This window comes from Schistocerca gregaria, chromosome 5 (assembly GCF_023897955.1).
Source record: "Schistocerca gregaria isolate iqSchGreg1 chromosome 5, iqSchGreg1.2, whole genome shotgun sequence".
Lineage (NCBI taxonomy): Eukaryota > Metazoa > Arthropoda > Insecta > Orthoptera > Acrididae > Schistocerca > Schistocerca gregaria.
In genome coordinates, this window is record NC_064924.1 from 91,200,255 (window position 1) to 91,223,897 (window position 23,643).

General features: G+C 45.3%; 1 protein-coding gene across 1 annotated transcript in view; it reads right to left on the minus strand.

Annotated features, from left to right (window-relative positions):
• The window catches only part of LOC126273236 (uncharacterized), a 34,827-nt gene extending 12,384 nt beyond the window's left edge, over positions 1–22,443 (minus strand). The window contains exons 1-2 of the mRNA XM_049976779.1: positions 22,207–22,443; positions 13,748–13,871 (exon numbers count right to left, since the gene is read on the minus strand). Coding sequence (XP_049832736.1) covers positions 13,748–13,871; positions 22,207–22,443 — 361 coding nt within the window. The remainder of the gene's footprint in view (positions 1–13,747; positions 13,872–22,206) is intronic.
• Positions 22,444–23,643: the final 1,200 nt, after the last annotated feature.

Consider the following 23,643-nt stretch of genomic DNA (forward strand, 5'->3'; position numbering starts at 1 on the left):
ATTCCCTTAGAAAAAATTCTTTCGGTAGTCCGCGCATCCACTCATGCACCGCGTGGCGTACCTCTTCATCAGAACGGTACTTCTTTCCTCCCATTGCGTCTTCGAGTGGTCCAGACGTATGGAAATGACTTGAGGTAAGGTCTGGTGAGTATGGTGCATGAGGAAGACTCTCAAATTGCACGTCTGTGATTGTTGCAACTGTTGTACGGGCAGTGTGGGGCCTTGTATTGTCATGCTGCAAAAGGACCCCTGCTGACAGCAATCCACGTCGCTTTCATTTGATTGCAGGCCGCAGATGATTTTTTAGGACATCTGTGTATGATGCACTGGTGACAGTGGTCCCTCTAGGCATGCAATGCTCCAAAATGACGCCTTTTTCGTCTCAAAAGAGAGTCAGCATAACCTTCCCTGCTGATGGTTCTGTTCTTTGGTTTTGGTGATGAGGAATGGCGCAATTGCTTGCTCGCTCTCTTCGTTTCAGGTTGGTGGAAGTGAACCCAGGTTTCGTCCCCAGTAACGATTCTTGCAAGGAAGCCATCACTTTCTCTTTCAAAGCTCCGAAGAAGTTCTTCACAAGCATCAACATGTCGTTCTCTCATTTCAGGAGTCAGCTGCCGTGGCACCCATCTTGATCTTGCAGACACTTTGGGAAATTGGAGCAGATCATGCACAATGTGGTGTGCTGACCCATGACCATTTGCGAACTTCCTGCTCCATTCGTAGACTTGCTGCTGTGACAGACATGCATCAGCGTACTGAACCTTAATTCGTCGAAGAATTTCAATAGGGTTCATACCTTCTCTACGCAAAAACCGAATAACAAAACGCTGTTCTTCCCTGGTGCAAATCGCAAGCGGGGCGGCATCTTTATACTGATACTGCGACGGTATGTGAGCATCTGCACTATGCTGCCACCTATAGGCCGTTCTGCACGTTATTTGTAGCACGCTTCCCAACTTACAGGATAAGGGCGCGAAATTTCGATTTGTTATTGCAAATTTAAGGTTTTCATTTGACTCACCCTCATATGTGCCCGCTGGTTTCTTTCCACCTAACAGAAGACTACAAAGAGCAGCGAAAGACGATCAGCGCGCAATTTCTTGTGCGTTATGAAGCTCATCGTGACAGGCGATGAAAAATGGCTTCATCTCTTTGAACTGGAAATGAAATGGCCATCCACGGAGTGGTGCCACGTCACCTCTCCTCCGCAGAAGTAGTTCAAAGCCTCACGCCCAGCCGGTAAAGTCACGGCGTCGGTCTTCTGGGATTCTGAAGGCCTTATTCCGTTTGGTGTCCTCCCTCATGGAGCAACGATCAGCTCTGAAGTGTCTTGTGCTACTCTTCGGAAACTGAAGAAATGACTTCAGCACGTTCGTCACCAGAAAAGAGTAGACATACCTCTCTTTCTGCATGGCAACGCAAGACCTCAGACAAATCTGCGCACTTGAGAGGAGCTCACAAAACTTCACTCGACCGTTCTTCCTCATCCAATCTACAGCCCAGATGTCACACTTTCCTTCTGCCGTCTGTCGGCCCAATAAAGGACGCACTTCGCGCGAAGCGGTACGCGGGTGATGAGCAGGTTGTTGATGCACTAACGGCGACCTGTAGAGTGACACCATGCAAGCCCTTTCAGTAAGCTGGCGTAAGGCAGTCGCATTGAACGGAGATTATATTGGAAAATAGAGATTTTCAGCCAATAGTGTGGCAAATAATACAGTATAGTGGAAATCTGAACAAAACCAACCTGCTTTAAGGAAAAAGGTTTTTGTGTTACTTATTGAACGCCCCTTGTATAGTTAGCGTATACGATATGGGGATACTAACCGTGAATGCTAGCAAGCATGAGGCAAGGAGGAGAACAATATGTGTAGTGATGTGGCAATTCCCCATTTTGCTCTCTCCCAACTGTGTGTTCCATTGTGGTGGAGGTTATGGCCGAGTAGAAATAGGGCATCATGATATTTAAAAGCGGTTTTCTGAGAATACAGTTCGTACGCATGTACCTGTAACCCACTTAGGTTTCACTGTTTAACGAGAACCATTTTATTGGCAAAGCTTTATTTTACCGTTTGCTTTATCTAGAGTGTGAATCGCATCGGACGTAACACCTCTATTGTTTTGTGAACGGTGGTAAAAATAAATTGAAGAGCCAAAGGAACTAGTTCACGTGCCTAATATCGTGTAGGGTCCCCACGACCACGCAGAAGTGCCGCAATACGACGTGGCGTGGACTGGACTGATGTCTGAAGTAGTGCTGAAGGGAACTGACACATGAATTTCTGCAGGGCTGTCCAAAAATCTTTTCTGAAGAGCATGTTCCAACGCATCTCAGCAAGGTTCAAGAGTGTTCATGTCTGGTGAGATTGGTGACCAGCGGAAGTGTTTAAGTTCAGAAGTGTACCTGGAGCCACTCTGTAGCAATTCTAGACGTGTGAGGTGTTGCATTGTCCTGCTGAAATCGCCCAAGTCCGTCGAAATGCACAAGGACATGAATGGATGCAGGTGATCAAAAAGGATGCTTACATACGTATCACCTGTCAGAATCGTATCTACACTCATGCTCATAAATTAAGGATGATTTCAGAATGTGGTGCCACACAACGTGGCACTACACAAAACTGACACTAATAGCACAGGCACATAGGGAACACACATGACACAGATCTGTAAGTCCATTGTATTGGTAATAAGTCCCGAAACACATGGTGCTACAAAACGCAACTGTTTCCTGCACATGTACCCCGACATCAATATGGGATATGATCACCATGCACACATAAACAGGCCGAACAATGGGGTGGCATACTCTGGATCAGGTGGTCGAGTAGCTGTTGGGGTATAACCTCCCATTCTTGCACGAGTGCCTGAAGTGTCCTTGGGGTCTGAAGACGTGTAGCGATACGTCGACCGTGAGCATCCCAGATGTGCGCGATGGGTTTGGATCTGGAGAATTGTCAGGCCACTCCCTTCAACTGATATCTTCTGTTTCAAGGTACTCCTCCACGATGGCAGCTCGGTGGGGCCGTGCATTATCATGCATCAGGAGGAAGGTGGGACCCACTGCACCCCTGAAAAGGCGGACATACTGGTGCAAAATGACGTCCCGATACACCTGACCCGTTATAGTTACTCTGCCAAATACATGCAGGGGAGTACGTGCACCAATCGTAATCCCACCCCACACCATCAAACCACCCCAGCATAAAGGTCCCTTTCAAGGGCATTAAGGGGCATGGTTCAAATGGCTCTGAGCACTATGGGATTTAACTTCTGAGGTCATCAGTCCCCTAGAACTTAGAACTACGTAAACCTAACTAACCTAAGGACATCACACACATCCATGCCCGAGGCAGAATTCGAACCTGCGACTGTAGTGGTCGCGCGGTTCCAGACTGTAGCGCCTAGAACCGCTCGGCCACCCCGGCCGGCCATTAAGGGGTAGGTGTCTGGTTCCTGCTTCACGCCACACAAAAAATGAAAACCCGGCGAGAATCACTGTTCAGACTATACCTGGACTCGTCCGTGAACATAACCTTGGACCACTGTTCCAATGACCATGTACTGTTTTCTTGATACCAGGCTTTACGGGATCTCCTGTGACCAGGAGTCAGTGGAATGCACCTTGCAGGTGTCCAGGCAAATAAACCATGTCTGTTCAGTTGTTTGTAGACTGTGTGTCTGGAGAAAACTGTTCCAGTGGCTGCGGTAAGTTCCCGAGCAAGGCTACCTGCGGTACGCCGTGGCCGTTGCGAGCACTGATGTTGAGATATCGTTCTTCTTGTGGTGTTGTACACTGTGAACGTCCGTAATGTAGCGCCTGGACACATTACTTGTCTCCTGGAATAGTTACCATAATCATGAGATTATACTTTGTGGCGCACAGAGGGCCCATGCTACGACCCGATGTGTTTGACCAGCCTCGAGCCGCCTTAGTATTCTACCCCTCATAACGTCATCAATATGTGTTCTTTGAGCCCTTTTAAACTCACAGTCACCATTAGAACGTCTGAAAACTTCTGCACATTTACTCGCTGCACTGTACTCTGGCATGCACCAACACACCTATGAGTGTGTGGACTGCTACCAGCGCCATCGTGCGACGACCGCAGGTCAAACGCGCCGCATGATCATACCCTGAGGTGATTTAACCCCGAAAACCGCCCACCAGAGCGTTGTTTCACCATGCATCATCATTATCCTTAATTTATGAGCATGAATGTAGATGTATTATGGGTTACGTATCACTCTAAATGCACACTCCGAGCACCATTACAGAGCGTCTACCAGCTTGAACAGTTCTCTGCTGACATGCAGGATCCATGGATTCATGACATTGTCTCCACAGCTGTACAAATCCATTCGCTCGATACAATTTGAAACGAGACTCTTCAGACCAAGCAACATGTTTCCAGCCATCAACCAATGTCGGCGTTGACGGGCCCAGGCGAGGTGCTGTCATCAAGGGAAAACGAGTGAGCCTCCCGCTCTGAAAGCCCATATCGATGGTGTTTCGTTGAATGGTTCACACGCTGAAACTTGTTGATGGTCACACTGAAATCTGCAGCAATTTGCGGAGGAGTTGCACTTCTGTTACGTTGAATGATTCTCTTCAGTCGCTGTTGGTCCCGTTCTTGCAGAATTTTCTTCTGGCTGCACCCATGTCGGAGGTTTGATGTTTTATCGAATTCCTGATATTCAGGGTACACTCGTGAAATGGTCATAGGGGAAAACCCCCACTTCATCGCTACCTCGGACATGCTGTGTCCCATCGTTCGTGCGCAGCCTATAACGCCACGTTCAAAGTCATTTAATCTTAAAAACCTGCCATTGCAGCAGCAGTAACCGATCTAACAACTGCGCCAGACACTTGTCTTATATGCACGTTGCCAACCACAACGCCGTATTCAGCCCTAATATATATTTATGTATTTGAATACGGTTGCCTATACCAGTTTCTTTGGCCCTTCAGTGTAAATAGAAAGTTTTCGACGAATTGTAGTACGCAGATGGACACGAGATATTGTTGAGTGGTTCATATTCTTAACTCTTGCATCAGTTGAGATAACGAAGCGGGTAAGCATCTTAAACGGAGTGATTCACTTCTTAACAGCCTCAGAAAGCTTTCGGAAAGACGAGTACAACGATACAACGCTTTTTAGTGATATCTAAACTTTTTGCAGAAGTATCCAAGAAATGTGCTATATTTGAAGGACAAGAAAGCCGAAAACGGCTGTAGTGGTAAACAACACGGTGTCGTTGCGTGCCAGGTTCTTTCATTGTATGCAGCAAGAATATAGGCCTACATGAGTAGTTCGCTGCTGTGGTATAGTGCAAAAGCTACTAGTGATGGTGGAACGAAAGCGTTACGAATGTATATAACACCAAATGGCAACGGCGTATATCTACTTTTAAACAGTTTTTCATCTCCATTTTCCAGTCACCCCGTTTTTTGTCTATTGCCTTCCATGATGTTCCCCCTTTTTTATATCTATGTTCACCATATTTTCTGCTTTGTTATTTTTAAATGTCTTCTATCGTTTGTTCTATGTCTTTCGGCTGAAGAGCAGCGCATATGCTCCTGCCAGCCCGCCCCGATGGGGAATTGAAATACACTCCTGGAAATTGAAATAAGAACACCGTGAATTCATTGTCAAAGGAAGGGAAACTTTATTGACACATTCCTGGGGTAAGATACATCACATGATCACACTGACAGAACCACAGGCACATAGACACAGGCAACAGAGCATGCACAATGTCGGCACTAGTACAGTGTATATCCACCTTTCGCAGCAATGCAGGCTGCTATTCTCCCATGGAGACGATCGTAGAGATGCTGGATGTAGTCCTGTGGAACGGCTTGCCATGCCATTTCCACCTGGCGCCTCAGTTTGACCGGCGTTCGTGCAGACCGCGTGAGACGACGCTTCATCCAGTCCCAAACATGCTCAATGGGGGACAGATCCGGAGATCTTGCTGGTCAGGGTAGTTGACTTACACCTTCTAGAGCACGTTGGGTGGCACGGGATACATGCGGACGTGCATTGTCCTGTTGGAACAGCAAGTTCCCTTGCCGGTCTAGGAATGGTAGAACGATGGGTTCGATGACGGTTTGGATGTACCGTGCACTATTCAGTGTCCCCTCGACGATCACCAGAGGTGTACGGCCAGTGTAGGAGATCGCTCCCCACACCATGATGCCGGGTGTTGGCCATGTGTGCCTCGGTCGTATGCAGTCCTGATTGTGGCGCTCACCTGCACGGCGCCAAACACGCATACGACCATCATTGGCACCAAGGCAGAAGCGACTCTCATCGCTGAAGACGACACGTCTCCATTCGTCCCTCCATTCACGCCTGCCGCGACACCACTGGAGGCGGGCTGCACGATGTTGGTGCGTGAGCGGAAGACGGCCTAACGGTGTGCGGGACTGTAGCCCAGCTTCATGGAGACGGTTGCGAATGGTCCTCGCCGATACCCCAGGAGCAACAGTGTCCCTAATTTGCTGGGAAGTGGCGGTGCGGTCCCCTACGGCACTGCGTAGGATCCTACGGTCTTGGCGTGCATCCGTGCGTCGCTGCGGTCCGGTCCCAGGTCGACGGGCACGTGCACCTTCCGCCGACCACTGGCGACAACATCGATGTACTGTGGAGACCTCACGCCTCACGTATTGAGCAATTCGGCGGTACGTCCACCCGGCCTCCCGCATGCCCACTATACGCCCTCGCTCAAAGTCCGTCAACTGCACATACGGTTCACGTCCACGCTGTCGCGGCATGCTACCAGTGTTAAAGACTGCGATGGAGCTCCGTATGCCACGGCAAACTGGCTGACACCGACGGCGGCGGTGCACAAATGCTGCGCAGCTAGCGCCATTCGACGGTCAACACCGCGGTTCCTGGTGTGTCCGCTGTGCCGTGCGTGTGATCATTGCTTGTACAGCCCTCTCGCAGTGTCCAGAGCAAGTATGGTGGGTCTGACACACCGGTGTCAATGTGTTCTTTTTTCCATTTCCAGGAGTGTACAATGAAGAAATAAAAAAAAACGGCGTATAACTTTGTGAGCTTGTATAAAGTAGACATGGCTTAAAGCCAAAACATCTTCCTTCGATACTGGCCTAAGGTCGAAATTGCAATAGTGGAAATAAAAAGTTTAAGTCACTGGTGTAAATACGAAGTCTTTCATAAAGATACAACTTATTTCCACTTGGCTCTAATTTATGTGACGTAGTTTCAGGGTGAGCTACGATCGTTCTAAATGGAACTACACTGCCTGAATTAAAAAAAAGTGAAGCACCGAAAAGACATTGTCGATGCCAGTGTAACTTCGTAAACAATCACATCATTGGCGGATATGTAAATGATTAGAGAAGCAACTCTCCGTGACAAGTAGAACGGTCATCAGAGTGCGTTAGTGTTGTTCGTGATTACTGCTTTTTTCCAGTGGGCAAGCGTATGAACAGCGTCAGATGTCGAGTGGTCACCGTGAAGGAGCTGGATATGCCACTTACTCGTGTGAGTCAGTGTTATCAGAACCTGACGCAGTTTGAAAGGCGCTCACTGTGAGACTCCATTTATCCAGATGATCGAAACATACTGATGAGGCAGTCAGATGTCATAGTGGCCCAATGTTCTGACATCGTGGGAACGTAAGGGCAGGTTCCTGTCAGCTGCATCTGACCACCACAGTGGAGGTACGGCATACTGTGCCACTAGCACATCGTAACGCCTTCACGACTGCACCTGCCACACGAAAACAAGTAATGGGCTCCCTACAACGTTCTGTGAGATCCTACACTACTGGTCGGAGACTAATAACAGCTAGACTAGTAAATTGCGGTCCCATGTATAGGTTGCCGTTTACGCTGCAAGACAAATGACTGCGTTTGGAGTGGGGCCGAGATCTGGAAGCAAGGACTGCTGGTGAATGAAACCGCGCGGGGTAGCCGTATGGTCTCAGACGCCTTGCCACGCTTCGCGCGGCTTCCCACATCGGAGGTTCGAGTCCTGCCTCGGGCACGGTTGTGTGTGTTGTCCTTAGCGTTAAATTAGTTAGATTATGTAGTGTGCAAGCCTAGGAGCCGATGACCTCAGCAGTTTGGTCCCATAGGAACTTACCACAAAGTGCTTGGGAATTGAAAAGCAGCTACAATCGCTTAGTAATGGAAAGGCGTCAGGACCAGATGAGATAACTATAAGATTCTATAAAGATTATGCGAAAGAACTTGCTCCCCTTCTAGCAGTAATTTATCGTAGATCGCTTGAACAACGAAAGGTACCTAGCGTCTGGTAAAAAGCGCAGGTCATTGCCGTTTTTAAGAAAGGTCGTAAGACAGATCCACTCAGTTACAGTCCTATACCGTTGACGTCAATCCGTTGTAGAATTATGGAACATGTTTTATGCTCAAGAATCTGCATCTACATCTACTTCCACACTCCGCAAGCCACCTGACTGTGTGTGGCGGAGGTTACCTTGAGTACCTCTATCGGTTCCCCCTTCTATTCCAGTCTCGTATTGTTCGTGGAAAGAAGAATTGTCGGTATGCCTCTGTGTCGGCCCTAATCTCTCTGATTTTATCCTCATGGGTTCTTCGCGAGATATAAGTAGGAGGGAGCAGTATACTGCTTGACTCTTCAGTGAAGGTATGTTCTCGAAACTTCAACAAAAGCCCGTACCGAGCTATGAGCGTCTCTCCTGCAGAGCCTTCCACCAGAGTTTATCTATCATCTCCGTAACGCTTTCGCGATTACTAAATGATCCTGTAACGAAGCGCGCTGCTCTCCGTTGGATCTTCTCTCTCTCTTCTATCAACCCTATCTGGTACGAATCCCATACCTTTGAGCAGTATTCAAGCAGCGGGCGAACAAGCGTACTGTAACCTACTTCCTTTGTTTTCGGATTGCATTTCCTTAGGATTCTTCCAATGAATCTGTCTGGCATCTGCTTTACCGACGATCAACTTTATATGATCATTCCATTTTAAATCACTCCTAATGCGTACTCCCAGATAATTTATGGCATTAACTGCTTCCAGTTGCTGACCTGCTATATTGTAGCTAAATGATAACGGATATTTCTTTCTATGTATTCGCAGCACATTACACTTGTCTACATTGAATTATGACGTTTTTGGAAAATGAACATCTCCGCAAACAGAGACACTGCGAAACTCAGTTCGCTCTGTTCCTCCATGAGATCCACAGCGCGGTGACAACGGCGCCCAGGTTCCTTGATTTCAGTAAGGAATTTTACACGATCCTGCATTGCTGTTTAATGAAAAAAAATACGAGCTTACGGAGTATCGGAGCACACTTGCGATTGGATTCAATGTGTTTTTTACAGACAGAACTCAACAGGTCGCTCTTAACGGAACTAAATCGACAGATGTAAAGGTAATATCCGGAGTACCACAGGGAAGTGTGATAGCACCGTTGCTGTTTACAATGTATGTAAATGATCTAGTAGAAAGCGTCGGATGTTCTTCAAGACTATTCGCAGATGATACAGTTGTCTCTACTAAGGGAGCAACGCCAGAAGTTAGTGAGAATTTGCAGAACGACTAGTTGAGAATTGGTGAATGGTGCAGGCTCCGGCAGTTGACCCTGGACGTAAATAAATGTAACATATTGCGCACACATTGTACAGCTACACTATTGACGACAAACAGTTAGAGACAGCGTCTGCCATAAAATATCTAGGCGTAACTATCCAGAGCGACCTTAAGTGGAATGACCATCTAAAACAGATAGTGGGAAAAGTAGACACCAGACTCAGATTCATCGAAAGTATCTTAAGGAAATGTAACTCATCCACGAAATAAGTGGCTTATAAGGCGCTTGTTTGTCCGTTTCTTCAGTATTGTTCATCCGTCTGGGATCCTTATCAGATAGAGCTGATGGAAGAGATAGAGAAGATCCAACGAAGAGCGTCGTGTTTCGTCACGGTATCGTTTAGGTAGTGAGAGAGCGTTACGGAGATGCTAAAAAAACTCCACTGGCACACGTCACAAGAGAAGCTTTGTGCATCACGAAGAGATTTACTATTGAAATTTCGGGACAGCACTTTTCAGGAGGATATTTCCCTGCCACATACGTCTCGCGTATTGACCACGAGGAGAAAATTCGAGAAATTAGAGCCAATACGGAGGCTTACCGACAATCGTTCTTTCCACGCACTATTCGCGAGTGGAACAGGGTTGGAGGGATCAGATAATGGTACCGAAAGTACCCTCCGCCATACATCATTAGGTGGCTTGAGGAGTATGTTGTAGATGTAGATAGGTACAAATTTAAGTCACAGCTGCTAGTGACTGATGGATCTCTGACGGCACAAATGTATGTCACGGACATCCTGTGTCGTCACGTGTGTTACCTCTTATGCAGCAGTATCGTAGTGAAATTTTTTCAACCGGGCAATGCTCTTCCACACATGGCACCTGTCTCTGTTAACTGGCTGCGTGATATGGAGTTTCTATCGTGGCCTGCTAGATCAGACCTAACACGTGTGAGACCGGCTTGAACGACGGCTCTGTCCTAGCGCCTGCATGCAGAATGTACTTGACGGAACCAGGTACAACATTTGTGGGCCACTTTGCCTCGGGAGAGATTGTTGCAATTGCTTTGTTACATCCTGCTCAATAGAATCACTGCATATATCTAGAACAGAGGGGCGCAACGTCATACTGATAAGTGGCTTCGAACTGCCAAGTTCTTCGTGAATTGGACACGATATCGTGATCAAGAGAATCAAGAGCTCAGATGGAAACCCAGTTCTAAGCAAAGAAGGGAAGGCAGAAAGATGGAAGGAGTATCTAGAGGGTCTATACAAGGGCGATGTACTTGAGGACAATATTATTGAAATGGTACAGGATGTAGATGAAGATGAAAACGGAGATATGATACTGCGTGAAGAGTTTGATAGAGCACTGAAAGACCTGAGTAAAAACAAGGCCCCAGGAGAAGACAACATTCCATTAGAAATTCTGACAGCCTTGGGAGAGCCAGGCCTGACAAAGCTCTACTATCTAGTGAACAAGATGTATGAAACCGGCGAAATACCCTCAGACTTCAAGAAGAATATAATAATTCCAATACCAAAGAGAGCAGGTGTTGACAGATGCGAAAATTACCGACCTATCAGTTTAATAAGTCACGGCTGCAAAATACTAATGCGAATTCTGTACAGACGAATGGAAAAACTAGTAGAAGCCGACCTCGGGGAAGATCCGTTTGGATTCCGTAGAAATATCGGAACACGTGAGGCAATACTGACCCTACGACTTATCTTAGAAGAAAGATTAAGGAAAGGCAATCCTACGTTTCTAGCATTTGTAGACTTAGAGAAAGCTTCTGATAATGTTGACTGGAATACTCTCTTTCAAACTCTGAAGGTGGCAGGGGTAAAATACGGGAAGCGAAAGGCTATTTACAATTTGCACAGAAACCAGATGGCAGTTATAAGAGTCGAGGGACATGAAAAGGAAGCAGTGGTCGGGAAGGGAGTAAGAGAGGGTTGTAGCCTCTCCCCGATGTTATTCAATCTGTATATTGAGCAAGCAGGAAAGGAAAGAAAAGAAAAATTCGGAGTAGGTATTAAAATCGACGGAGAAGAAATAAAAACTTCGAGGTTCGCCGATGACATTGTAATTCTGTCAGAGACAGCAAAGGACTTGGAAGAGCAGTTGAACGGAATGGACAGTGTCTTGAAAAGAGGATATAAGAAGAACTTCAACAAAAGCAAAACGAGGATAATGGAATGTAGTCGAATTAAGTCGGGTGATACTGAGGAAATTAGATTACGAAATGAGACACTTAAAGTAGTAAAGGAGTTTTGCTATTTGGGGAGCAAAATAACTGACGATTCTCGAAGTAGAGAGGATATAAAATGTAGACTAGCAATGGCAAGGAAAGCGTTTCTGAAGAAGAGAAATTTGTTAACATCGAGTATAGATTTAAGCGCCAGGAAATCGTTTCTGAACGTTTTTGTACGGAGTGTAGCCATGTATGGAAGTGAAACGTGGACGATAACTAGTTTGGACCAGAAGAGAATAGAAGCTTTCGAAATGTAGCGCAACAGAAGAATGTCGAAGATTAGATGGGTAGATCACATAACAAATGAAGAGGTACTGAATAGGATTGGGAGAAAAGAGGTTTGTGGCACAACTTGACAAGAAGAAGGGATCGGTTGGTAGGACATGTTCTGAGGCAGCAAGGGATCACCAATTTAGTATTGGAGGGCAGCGTGGAGGGTAAAAATCGTAGAGAGAGACCAAGAGATGAATACACTAAGCAGATTCAGAAGGATGTAGGTTGCAGTAAGTACTGGGAGATGAAGAAGCTTGCACAGGATAGAGTAGCATGGAGAGCTGCATCAAACCAGTCTCAGGACTGAAGACCACATCAACAACAACATCGTGATCACTGATAGAACATCAAGTACCCTCTCAACCTGTTTAGTATGATTTCGTTTCTTCCTCCCCTTACTCGTATTTCATTCATTCTTTTTTTCTTTTACCAAGTAGTGTATGTGGCGACTTCTTGCGGATCAGAAGAGGCTTTTAAAACTATTTCAAGTGTGTGTACATACTCATGTTTAACTGAGTAGCTCTTACTGAAAGAAGTAAACCGGCCGAAGTGGCCGCGCGGTTCTGGGCGCTGCAGTTTGGAACCGCGAGACCGCTACGGTCGCTGGTTCGAATCCTGCCTTGGGCATGAATGTGTGTGATGTCCTTAAGTTAGTTAGGTTTAACTAGTTCTACGTTATAGGGGACTAATGACCTCAGAAGTTGAGTCCTATAGTGCTCAGAGCCAAAGAAGTAAACAGGCAAAAGGCTTGAAGCAATGTAGCGTGGCATGAGGACACCAATTGATAGTGTTGACAGTGCAATAACCGATTCCATCCGTCTAGCCATTCAACTTTAGCTCGTTTCTCGGATACATAGTTAAGTTTTATATCACAGTACTCGCCGTAGTCGGCTTTTGAAGAGATGTCGAATGCTGTTGAAAAGTATATCGTTTCTCTTCAAGAACCACACTTGCTTCAGTATTTTAGTTGATACAAGAATCAAAACGGTTAAACATGCAACAAAATTGCGGAGTTACTACTTACTATTATTTGACGAAAACCTTGTTGTGACATCAAGAACTGTTCAAGGAGTAAAATGGGTGCTACTTCTCACGAGACACACCTTGTATACGTCGAAATGAGAAGTGCTATTATGGAAGCAAGATTATTCTAGTGTCTGTTGGTTCCCTCTAGAAGACTGGAATGTCCATGTCGTCAGTACAGAGCGACTGCTGCATTGTGAGCGTGATCCCACAGCGGTGCATTCCCAGTACATGGCGACTCAAAGTTTGCAGGTTTCCACTCTATTACTAAACATCAATGACTTCTGCAGTCAGTGCATCACTGACGTAAAATGATCTAGAATTTCCAGCGGCGCCCAAGTGGCTAAAATGCCACAAGCTTTCGACCAACTGCTTCTTGTCCTTTGTCAAGTGAAGTGTCATTCCACTTGATAACAGCCACTGAGTGCCTGGTCTAAAGCTAGCAGTATTTTATCAGCTTGAGGTGGCTGGAAGCCCGAGGACATTTCATACAGTGTTAATGCCGCAGTCTTGCATCGTACCTACATCAGCTCGTCAACATTACTCATATTTTCACACTAATTTCACCCTTTTTTTTACAGACACAACATTGGTGCAATAATGAAACGATTTTATCAGAAATCCCAAATTGTACTCACCTCTTGCCCAATCGATCTTCATTGATTGTGATGGAGATTCGCTGGATGTTATTTCTTCCAGGGTCCACGGCTGCCGTTGCAGAGAAGCAGCCATCGCGCTTTGCAGCAGCACCACGCAAACAGCCTGTAGAATGAGGAACATAAAAATCCAGGCTCATATTCTAAACAGAGCTGCTCACTTAAACATCACGTGCTACTGAGTGTTCAAATGTAAATGGCTCTAAGCACTATGGGATTTAACATCTGAGGTCATCAATCCCCTAGAATAAGAAATACTTCAACCTAACTAACCTAAGGACATCATACACATCCATGACCGAGGCAGGACCCGAACCTACGACCGCAGCAGCAGTGCGGTTTCGGACAGAAACGGCAAGAATTGCTCGGCTACAGCGGCCGGCGCGATTGAATGTGTTCAGTATCTTTTCTTCGAAACTTTCTCAGAACACACCAGTACAACTGCAGTCATTGTAGGCAACACCTATACAACTGCAGTCATTGTAGGGAAGACCTATCTCACGAAATGTTGTTTTTTAGTAAATGAGAAAAAGATCCATTCATACTTTGAGTTTGACCTCCAAAAGAAACACGTCTTGCCTAGTAATCGCTAAATCATCTTCGTTCACAATTACATTTCACCTACAAACCTGCTCCGTACTGAATTCAGAATGAATTTTTTTTAAAAAATTGTGCAAGAAGGAAATTCGATGAAGCATAGTAGTAGCTGTTTTTTCTTTGTATAGTAAGTACTCACATAGATGCTAAACAGGCTAGCTGCGTCGTTATACGAAGAACTGATGAAAGATTTCTTAAATTTTTGTAACTGCCTGCCTTCCAAGAGAATTTACATAAAGATCCCATTAGCAAAAATGTAGCGTTAGTTAATTCCCTGTATTTAAATTGCTGTTAATATTACATTTATTACAGTGATGTCATTAAACTGGAACTACTACACTGAGTTTACAGATTAAAAAAATATTCATTGCGATCAGTAATTAGTCAACAAAACTGAAACTTGAATTTGTTTTGCCATAGTGACAATAATAACAAAAGTTTTGTTCATCAGAGTTAACAACAGGGGGGTCTTGCTGGCATAGTTTTTCTCAATAGTTGCTTTCACTATCACCCATAGAGTAGTAGTATGTATGGACCCAGTGTAGCGTACTGCACATGTGGCACCATCGAACCGAAGTAGGCACTAGACGCTGGTGTGACAGATTTATTTTCATTTTGAGTTAAGACATAAGCGTTAATATTCCACGTACTTACTCTGTTTTAACATATTTATTTTTTGTAACATATGAAATGCCTCCCACAGATGCAAATCGAAATTCATTAAAAGAGGAAAAGTTACTTATCAGCAGTAGCCACAACTAAGATGTATTTATAGTAATGATACTGATAAAAAGCGCTAAAGTTATGCTCCGGTCAAAACGTAACACAGCCCCTGGTTACGACTGTGTCACCTACCGCCACCTCAAAGAATGCCCCTTCTCCTACCTAACAATCTTTGATGATTTCTACAACGCCATCCTCTCCACCAGCTTCCACCCCTACCTGTGGAAGACTTGCCACATTCTCTTATTCCTCGAACACAACAAATCCCTTCCGTTGCCTCTTCCTATCGTCCCATCTGCCTCACCTCAGTCTTCAGTGTCTTAGAATCCATCACCACCTTAATCAACATCACCTCCTTCCCCTTACCCAGTGTGGCTTCTAACCCTCCTTCTCCGCGAAATTCCAACTCCTTAACCTCGTCCACCTTCTCTCCCTCCAACTTAACTCCTATCGCTCCGCCATTTTTGTTTCCCTCGACCTCCAAAATGCTTACGACCACGTATGGCATGCCGGTCTCCTCTTTAAACTCCAAACCTGCCTATCAATTTTGTCCGTCCAGTCGCCTTCTTCCTATCTATGTCACGCTCCACAATACCAACTCCCATATCTTTCATCCCGCCACTGGCATCCCCCAAGACTCCATTCTCTCCCCTCTCCTTTATCTCCTGCCCACTGCCGATATACCAAAGCCACCCCCACCTGTGCACCTCCTTCAATATGCTGATGATACCGCCTTCCTGGATCTCTACCCTACTATTTAACGGTCCCAACGCACTCTCCAAACCCACCTTGAGCAATTCACCACTTGGTGTAACAAGTGGTTCCTTCATATCAACCCTCCAATCATCATTGGGCGCACCACCCACTCCTTCCCTCTCCATGATTTCTACCTAACCATTTATTGTCGTCTCATCCAGCATTGACAGGAATGGGGGAAAGAAATACAATAGAAGCAGAATGGGTAGCTTTGAGGGATGAAATAGTGAAGGCAGCAGAGGATCAAATAGGTAAAAAGACAAGGGCAAGTAGAAACCCTTCGGTAACAGAAGAAATACTGAATTTAATTGACGAAAGGAGAAAATATAAAAATGCAGTAAACAAAGCAGACAAAAAGGAATACAAACGTCTCAAAAGTGAGATCGACAGGAAGTGCAAAATGGCTAAGCAGCGATGGCTAGACGACAAATGTAAGGATTTAGAGGCTTATCTCACTAGGGGTAACATAAGTACTGCCTAAAGGAAAATTAGAGACTTTTGGAGAAAATAGAACCACTTGCATGGATATCAAGAGCTTTGATGGAAACCCAGTTCTAAGCAAAGAAGGGAAAGCAGAAAGGTGGAAGGAGTATATAGAGGGTCTATACAAGGGCGATGTACTTAAAGACAATATTATGGCAACGGAAGAGGATGTAGATGAAGATGAAAAGGGAGACATGATACTGCGTGAAGAGTTTGACAGAGCACTGAAAGACATGAGTTGAAACAAGGCCCCCAGAGTAGACAATATTCCATTAGAAGTACTTACAGCCTTGGGAGAGCCAGTCCTGACAAAACTCTACCATCTGGTGAGCAAGATGTATGAGACAGGCGAAATACCCTGAGACTTCAGGAAGAATATAATAATTCCAATCCCAAAGAAAGCAGGTGTCGGCAGATGTGAAAATTACCGACCTATCAGTTTAATAAGTCACAGCTGCAAAATACTAACGCGAATTCTTTACAGACGAATGGAAAAACTGATAGAAGCCGACCTCGGGGAAGACCAGTTTGGATTCCGCAGAAATGTTGGAACACGTGACGCAATACTGACCCTATGACTTATCTTATAAAATAGATTAAGGAGAGACAAATCTACATTTCTAGCATTTGTAGACTTAGAGAAAGCTTTTGACAATGTTGACTGGAATACTCTCTTTTAAATTCTGGAGGTGGCAGGGGTAAAATGCGGTGATTCAGGTGATGCTGAGGAAATTAGATTATGAAATGAGACACATAAAGTAATAAATGAGTTTTGCTATTTGGGGACCAAAATAACTGATGATGGTCGAGGTAGAGAGGATATAAAATACAAAATGTAGAATGGCAATGGCAAGGAAAGCGTTTCTGAAGAAGAGAAATTTGTTAACATCGAGTATAGATTTAAGCGTCAGGAAGTCGTTTCTGAAAGTATTTATATGGAGTGTAGCCATGTATGGAAGTGAAATGTGGACGATAACTAGTTTGGAGAAGAAGAGAATAGAAGCTTTCTAAATGTAGCGCTACAGAAGGTTGTTGAAGATTAGATGGGTAGATCACATAACTAATGAGGAGATATTGAATAGAATTGGAGAGAAGAGAAATTTGTGGCATAACTTCACTAGAAGAAGGGATCGGTTGGTAGGACGTGTTCTGAGGCATCAAGGGATCACCAATTTAGTATTGTAGGGCAGCGTGGAGGGTAAAAATCGAAGTGGGAGACCAAGAGATGAATACACTAAGCAGATTCAGAAGGATGTAGGCTGCAGTAGGTACTGGGAGATGAAGCAGCTTTCACAGGATAGAGTAGCATGGAGAGCTGCGTCAAACCAGTCTCAGGACTGAATACCACAACAACAACAACAACAACAACATCCAGCTCACCCTAACCCTGAGATACCTTGGCCTCACCTTTGACAGTCACCTCACCTGTACCGCTCATCTCTTGACATTCCAGCAGAAAGCCCATTCCCAAATCCACCTCCTGAAACTGCTGTCCGACCTGTCATGGGGATTGCATCCTTCCACCATCCTCCACACCTACAAGTCCATCTGTCCTATCCTCTGTTATGCCAGCATTGCCTGGATCTCCGCCCCTTCCACTTTTATAAGGCACTCCAAATCCTAGAACGCCACACCGTCCACCTTGCCTTCTGTATCCACCTTCTGTCCGCCACTTGACTCCTTTATGAGCTGATCCCCTTCCCCCACCTCCTCCTTTTCTTCTAACATGCCCGGTATGCTTTACATTGTCCAGAGGCTTGATCCCCCACCCTCTGGTGTCCTCCTTCCTCTCCACCCCTCCCCCCTTTTGCCACACCTCTACTGCTATATCCATCCCTCTCTCCACCTCCACAATCTCCTTCATAAGGGCAATTTTCAGCACCTCCCCCTCCCAGATGATGAACATCACAGTGACATCAACGCTTCCTACCAACTGTAGCCTGGTGTTGTTCCCGTCCCCTCCCCAGAACCCACCCTTTCCTTTCCTCCCCTCTGCCACGGCAGTTTTTCCTCCTCCCCACCCTAGTCTCTGCACGCCCTCCTCAGCTGTTCCCTCTCCCGTCCTTCCCTCCCAGGCCTCTTTCAGTGCTTCCTGACCCATCCCCTCTAACACCACCCATCCCTCTCTTTATTCCCTTCTCCCCTGTACCCGTACCACCGGCAGATCCTCTGTTTGTTTCTCGTGGTCAGTGTGCCACATCAGTGTTGTATTCAGTGCTGTTTTACAGTGACGTCAAGTGCTGTGATTTTAATCATGTACTGGACTTATACATAGTGTTGCTGTCCGTGATCGTTCTGTGCTACGCCACCCATTACAACTTTTATGCTCCAGCCATACTTCGCTTTATGTTCTTTTAATCGTCACAGTGTGTACACTTTTTTAGATTTTTATCTCCATTTTCCCTGTCACACCCTTTTGCATGCTATCTTCCATTGTTCCCCCTTTTTTAAATATTTGTTTCGCCATATTTACTCGTTTATGTCGTTTTAAATGTCTCGTTGTTATGTACCGTCTCTCGGCTGAAGAGCGACGCCTAAGCTGCCAGCTCGCCCCGGGTTGGGGCATTAAAATTCAATAAAGAAAAAAAGAGAAATAAAGCACTTTGTGTCTTGATTAATATCAAGAAACAGCGTTACAAAGGCATAAAGTCGTAGGAATAATTTATGTGACTGCACTGACATATATGAGTGTTAAAAAGTAATGCCTCCGAATTTATTTATTATGTTCTCAATATGGGATGAGGTATTACATGTTACACATTACTTGGTCGATCCCTCCACTTCGCTGACGCAAGCTACAACCCTCTGCCGCTAGACGGCTCGAAATTTTAGCATGTATCATAGTGGTGTATAACCTATGACGGCGCTTGGGCAACAGCGTGCTGTAATCGAGTTTATAACTGCAGAAAACCTTCTCCAATTGGAGCGCCTAGAAGAATGAAAAATGTGTGCAGAGATGACTGTATCGACATCAGTAATTCGTGACGTTGGGTTGTTGGTGCTCTTAGTGAAGGGAACAGTGATGCTAATCTCATCGTGTGTGACAGAGCTCAGCGTGGACGATCGGATACAGCATCCGACGAGACTCATTGGAATGGGGTTCATGAACTCATCAGAGAAAATCGACGAATAACACAGATATAGCTCTCGGGCCAGTGTGGCATATCACGAGAGCGTCGACAGATCATAAATGCCGAACTGCGTTACAGAAACCTGTGTGCACGATTGGAACCTCGAATGCTCATACTTAACATCAGTCAGAGGAGGTTGGACATCGGCCAGTAATTCCTTTTGGGTTTTGAGCGTTAGGGTGATGGGTTCCTTAACAACCACGTGACAGGTGATAAAAGCTGGGTTCATCGTTTTGACCCCAGAGAAAAGAAACCATCAATGTAGTTTGGCCATAGAGGATCATCGACGCCAAAAATGTTCAAGACAAGCCATCGGTAGGAAAAGTCATGCTCCAAGTGTTCTGGGATGTTCAAGGTTTGGTGCCTTTGGGATTCATGCCTAAGGGCAGCACCATACACTGTGCAAGGTACTGCGAGACACTCAGAAAACTGAAAGCCAGACTACACACATGCGCTGCGACGTTGGCAACAATTCGACGCCTTGGGTTCACTGTCACCGACCATCCTTCCATACACTCCCAACTTGGCCCCATCCGATTTTCATCCGTTTCCAAAACTGTAAGACCTTCGAGAATTTGACTTTGATAGTGACGAAGTGGTGCTAACAGAGGTGAGATTGTGGCTCCGTCAACAATGTCAAACATTCTACACTGACGGTATCAACAAACTTATCTCTGTTTGGGAGAAATGTATTCATCGCGAGGGTGACTATGTTGAGAAATAAATAGGTAATAAAGAATAAAGATGTAAACTGTTGATAAAGTTTGTTTGATTTAACAGTCTTTAGAGCTTTCCCGTAAAAAATTCTGAAAACATTGCTTTTCAGCTCGCCCTCGTATTTACGAGACAAGTCCTAGGTAAATTCGTTAGCATGGGAGTGTACTACCCGCCAACGTATACACATTTATGGCAATGTTCACATGCAGAAAAAATTTTCTATATGAAAGTCTGAATCATTTCCTTCCTATAATTCAGTTTTCGATACTATTTTGCTTATTTTACATTGGCCATAAAGTTCCAACCACTTGGTGAATGACCAAGTGTGGTTATTATAAACGAGTCTTTCATTTCTGGAAATATTTCAGAGAATGATAACTCGCTAATTTTCTGTATTTCATAGCTGCAATTCGAGGTATTTCGGGACACTTTCAAACTGGCGCATAAAAAGCCATTTGATAATGCCAAAGCATCGTAATTGATTAAAACAGAGATTCAGCAATACGATACAGTTCAGTACAAACGTATAAAACAGTGATGGCAGTCCGTTCTTTGTTTAAAACAAAAAGAAACAGAAAAATACCAACACCTGAGCTGTGACACTTGTCGCAAAGCAGCGAAATGTCCTTACACCTATCTCATCAAACCTCTGAGGAAAGTACATTTCAGGTAACAAAATCAAACTGTTAAGATAGCTACGAGGCGTACAAAATCCACGGTATCAACAAACTGGTCTCTCTTCGGGAGAAATGTATTCATAGCCCGGGTGACTATGTTGAGAAATAAATAGGTAGAGATAAAAAATAAAGATGTAGGATTTCTGAGCAATAGGTTTTTAGTGGCTGATTCAGAAAAACGGGAAACTTTGATATTTGTGTTGGCAGCCCTGGGTGGTTATTAACGATGAGAAACTTACAGGAGCTAGTTCACGCCACCCTGCAATTTGGTTGACAGGGTGCTTGGAGTGCTCTGGAACACGCTTTTTCCATCAAAGCTTCTTACAAAACCAACTGTAGTGCGGATGCTGCACGTAGGGAATTTAGCCATCACTTCAATGTGAGCTCCATGAGCACATGGAATCAACATGTGGATACATAATTTTGAGGGAACTGGTTCACGAGTAAAAAAGAAGCCTCCAGGCCTTGAAGCAGAGAATGTCGAAGCTGCTCGAGCTGCTGTCATGAGAAGCCCACACTGTTCAATCCGTCGTCATGCATCGCCTTCACAGTTGCATAGTTCAAGTGTTCGGAGGATATTGATACCGGACTGACATCAATCATACAAGCTGCAGACCGCGCAGGAACGGAAGCCTAACGATCACCTACTGCGACGACAATTCTGTGAACGAAATCTTGGAACTCAAACGCCGACAATGAGTGTGCTGACAACTAGTGGATGTCGGGCGAAGTTCATTTCCATTTTAAAGGTTTCTTTAATAAAGAAAATTTTCGTTATTATGCGCTATAAAGTCACACTCAGCTCCACCAACATCCACAGCACAGCAACAAAGTTACCATGGTGTGGTATCCTGTTTCATCATATGCCATAATAGGCCTTCCTTTTACTGAGAACGAGAATGGTCTTGTGACTACAGTCAAATCGCCGTGCTCGAAACAAATGTTGAAAACAGCGCATCTTGCCACAATTTACTGACAACGCTTGGTTTCATTAAGAGGGATCAACGTCACACACGGCACGAAACAGTGGTATTCCATTGCCTTCTCTGACCTCCTAATCTGTCAGCGTGTGATTGCGTCTTGTGGATTTGTTAAGTATATCGTAGTCGACCTACTACAACAGAAGAACTGAGATCGGAGAAGCAACAGCCAAAATTACTTCTGAAATGTTAGAATCATTTACAGTTTATCTAAGAGACTGGCGGGATGTCTGCACAAAAATGGAGCTGAATTGCAGGACGTCACGTTCATTATCATACTAACAACAAAAAACGCGAAGATTGAGCGCAGCACATGAGCACATAAAGCGAAAGATTGAGTGAGAGGTGGTGACTCAGCAGATAGTGTGTTAACTTACCGCTACTGCTAGCTGGTAGATCATGCCTCTTCCCCAGGCCATGTCTTCACGATGCTTCAGCGACGGCTCCTGCTGGCACACTGCGGAAAACGAGGCGATCCTCTGAATTAAGTATTCCTCTGCCAATCGTATTAGGCTCAGATTATCTGGCGAGGCGCCCTCGCAGGGTCGCGTTATCTGGCCACTAACCCTGAACAGCCGACGCACAGTACTTCCTCGTCGCTCCACGGCAACCATGTTCCATCTTCTGCACAGAGCAGAGACGCAGAATTAACAGCTCGCTCAACATCTCAAAATCTACGAAGAGAGTTCAAAACGTAAGCTGCACATTACTATATCAGGCCAAGTAACTTTTACACTATAGGCCATTAAAATTGCTACAGACGCGAAATTTAACCGACAGGAAGACGATGCTGTGATATGCATATGAGGAAAGATTCCAACCGATTTCTCATACACAAACCGCAGTTGACCGGCGTTGTCTGGTGAAACGTCGTTGTGATGCCTCGTGTAAGGAGGAGAAATGCGTACCATCACGTTTCCGACTTTGATGAAGGTCGGATTGTAGCCTATCACGATTGAGGTTTATCGTATCGCGACATTGCTGCTCTCGTTGGTCGAGATCCAATGACTGTTAGCAGAATATGGAATCGGTGGGTTCAGGAGGGTAACACCGTGCTGGATCCCAACAGCCTCGTATCACTAGCACTCGAAATGACAGGCATCTTATCTAAACGGCTGTAACGGATCGTGCAGCCACGTCTCGATCCCTGAGTCAACACATGGGGACGTTTGCAAGACAACAACCATCTGCACGAACAGTTCGACGACGTTTGTTTGCAGCAGCAAGACTATCAGCTCGGAGACCGCGCCTGCGATGGTGTACTCAACGACGAACCTGGGTGCACGAGTTGCAAAACGTCATTTTTTCGGATGAATCCACGTTCTGTTTACCGCATCATGATGGTCGCATTCGTGTTTGGCGACATCGCGATGAACGCACATCGGAAGCGTGTATTCATGACTAGTTTCGGATCGAGACGCATTTTCAGATAATCGTAACATACTAAAAACTGGTATTTCCGAAGATGTGATAACCATGTCAAAAATGCGCAGTTACAGCGCATACAGAGAATTGCATTTCGTCCATGGTTATCTGTATGCACTACAACTGTTCGTTGCACATTTTTGACATCTCGGATATACCATTTTTCACTATGTTTGCAACTTTGGACTGGATTGTCCTTGTACTCATTCAGATATTATTGTTTCCTGCAGGGCTTGCCTTTAGGCTTGTTGTGACCCCTGAATGGTCCTGTTATCTTACCCACATGTGCGGTGTCTACGTCGACCCATAGCTTTGTATTGCCAAGATGTTCAGAGTATACTGTCCGCCTGCTTAGCTCAATGGCGCCGACACGGTAGCTCAGCGTGTTC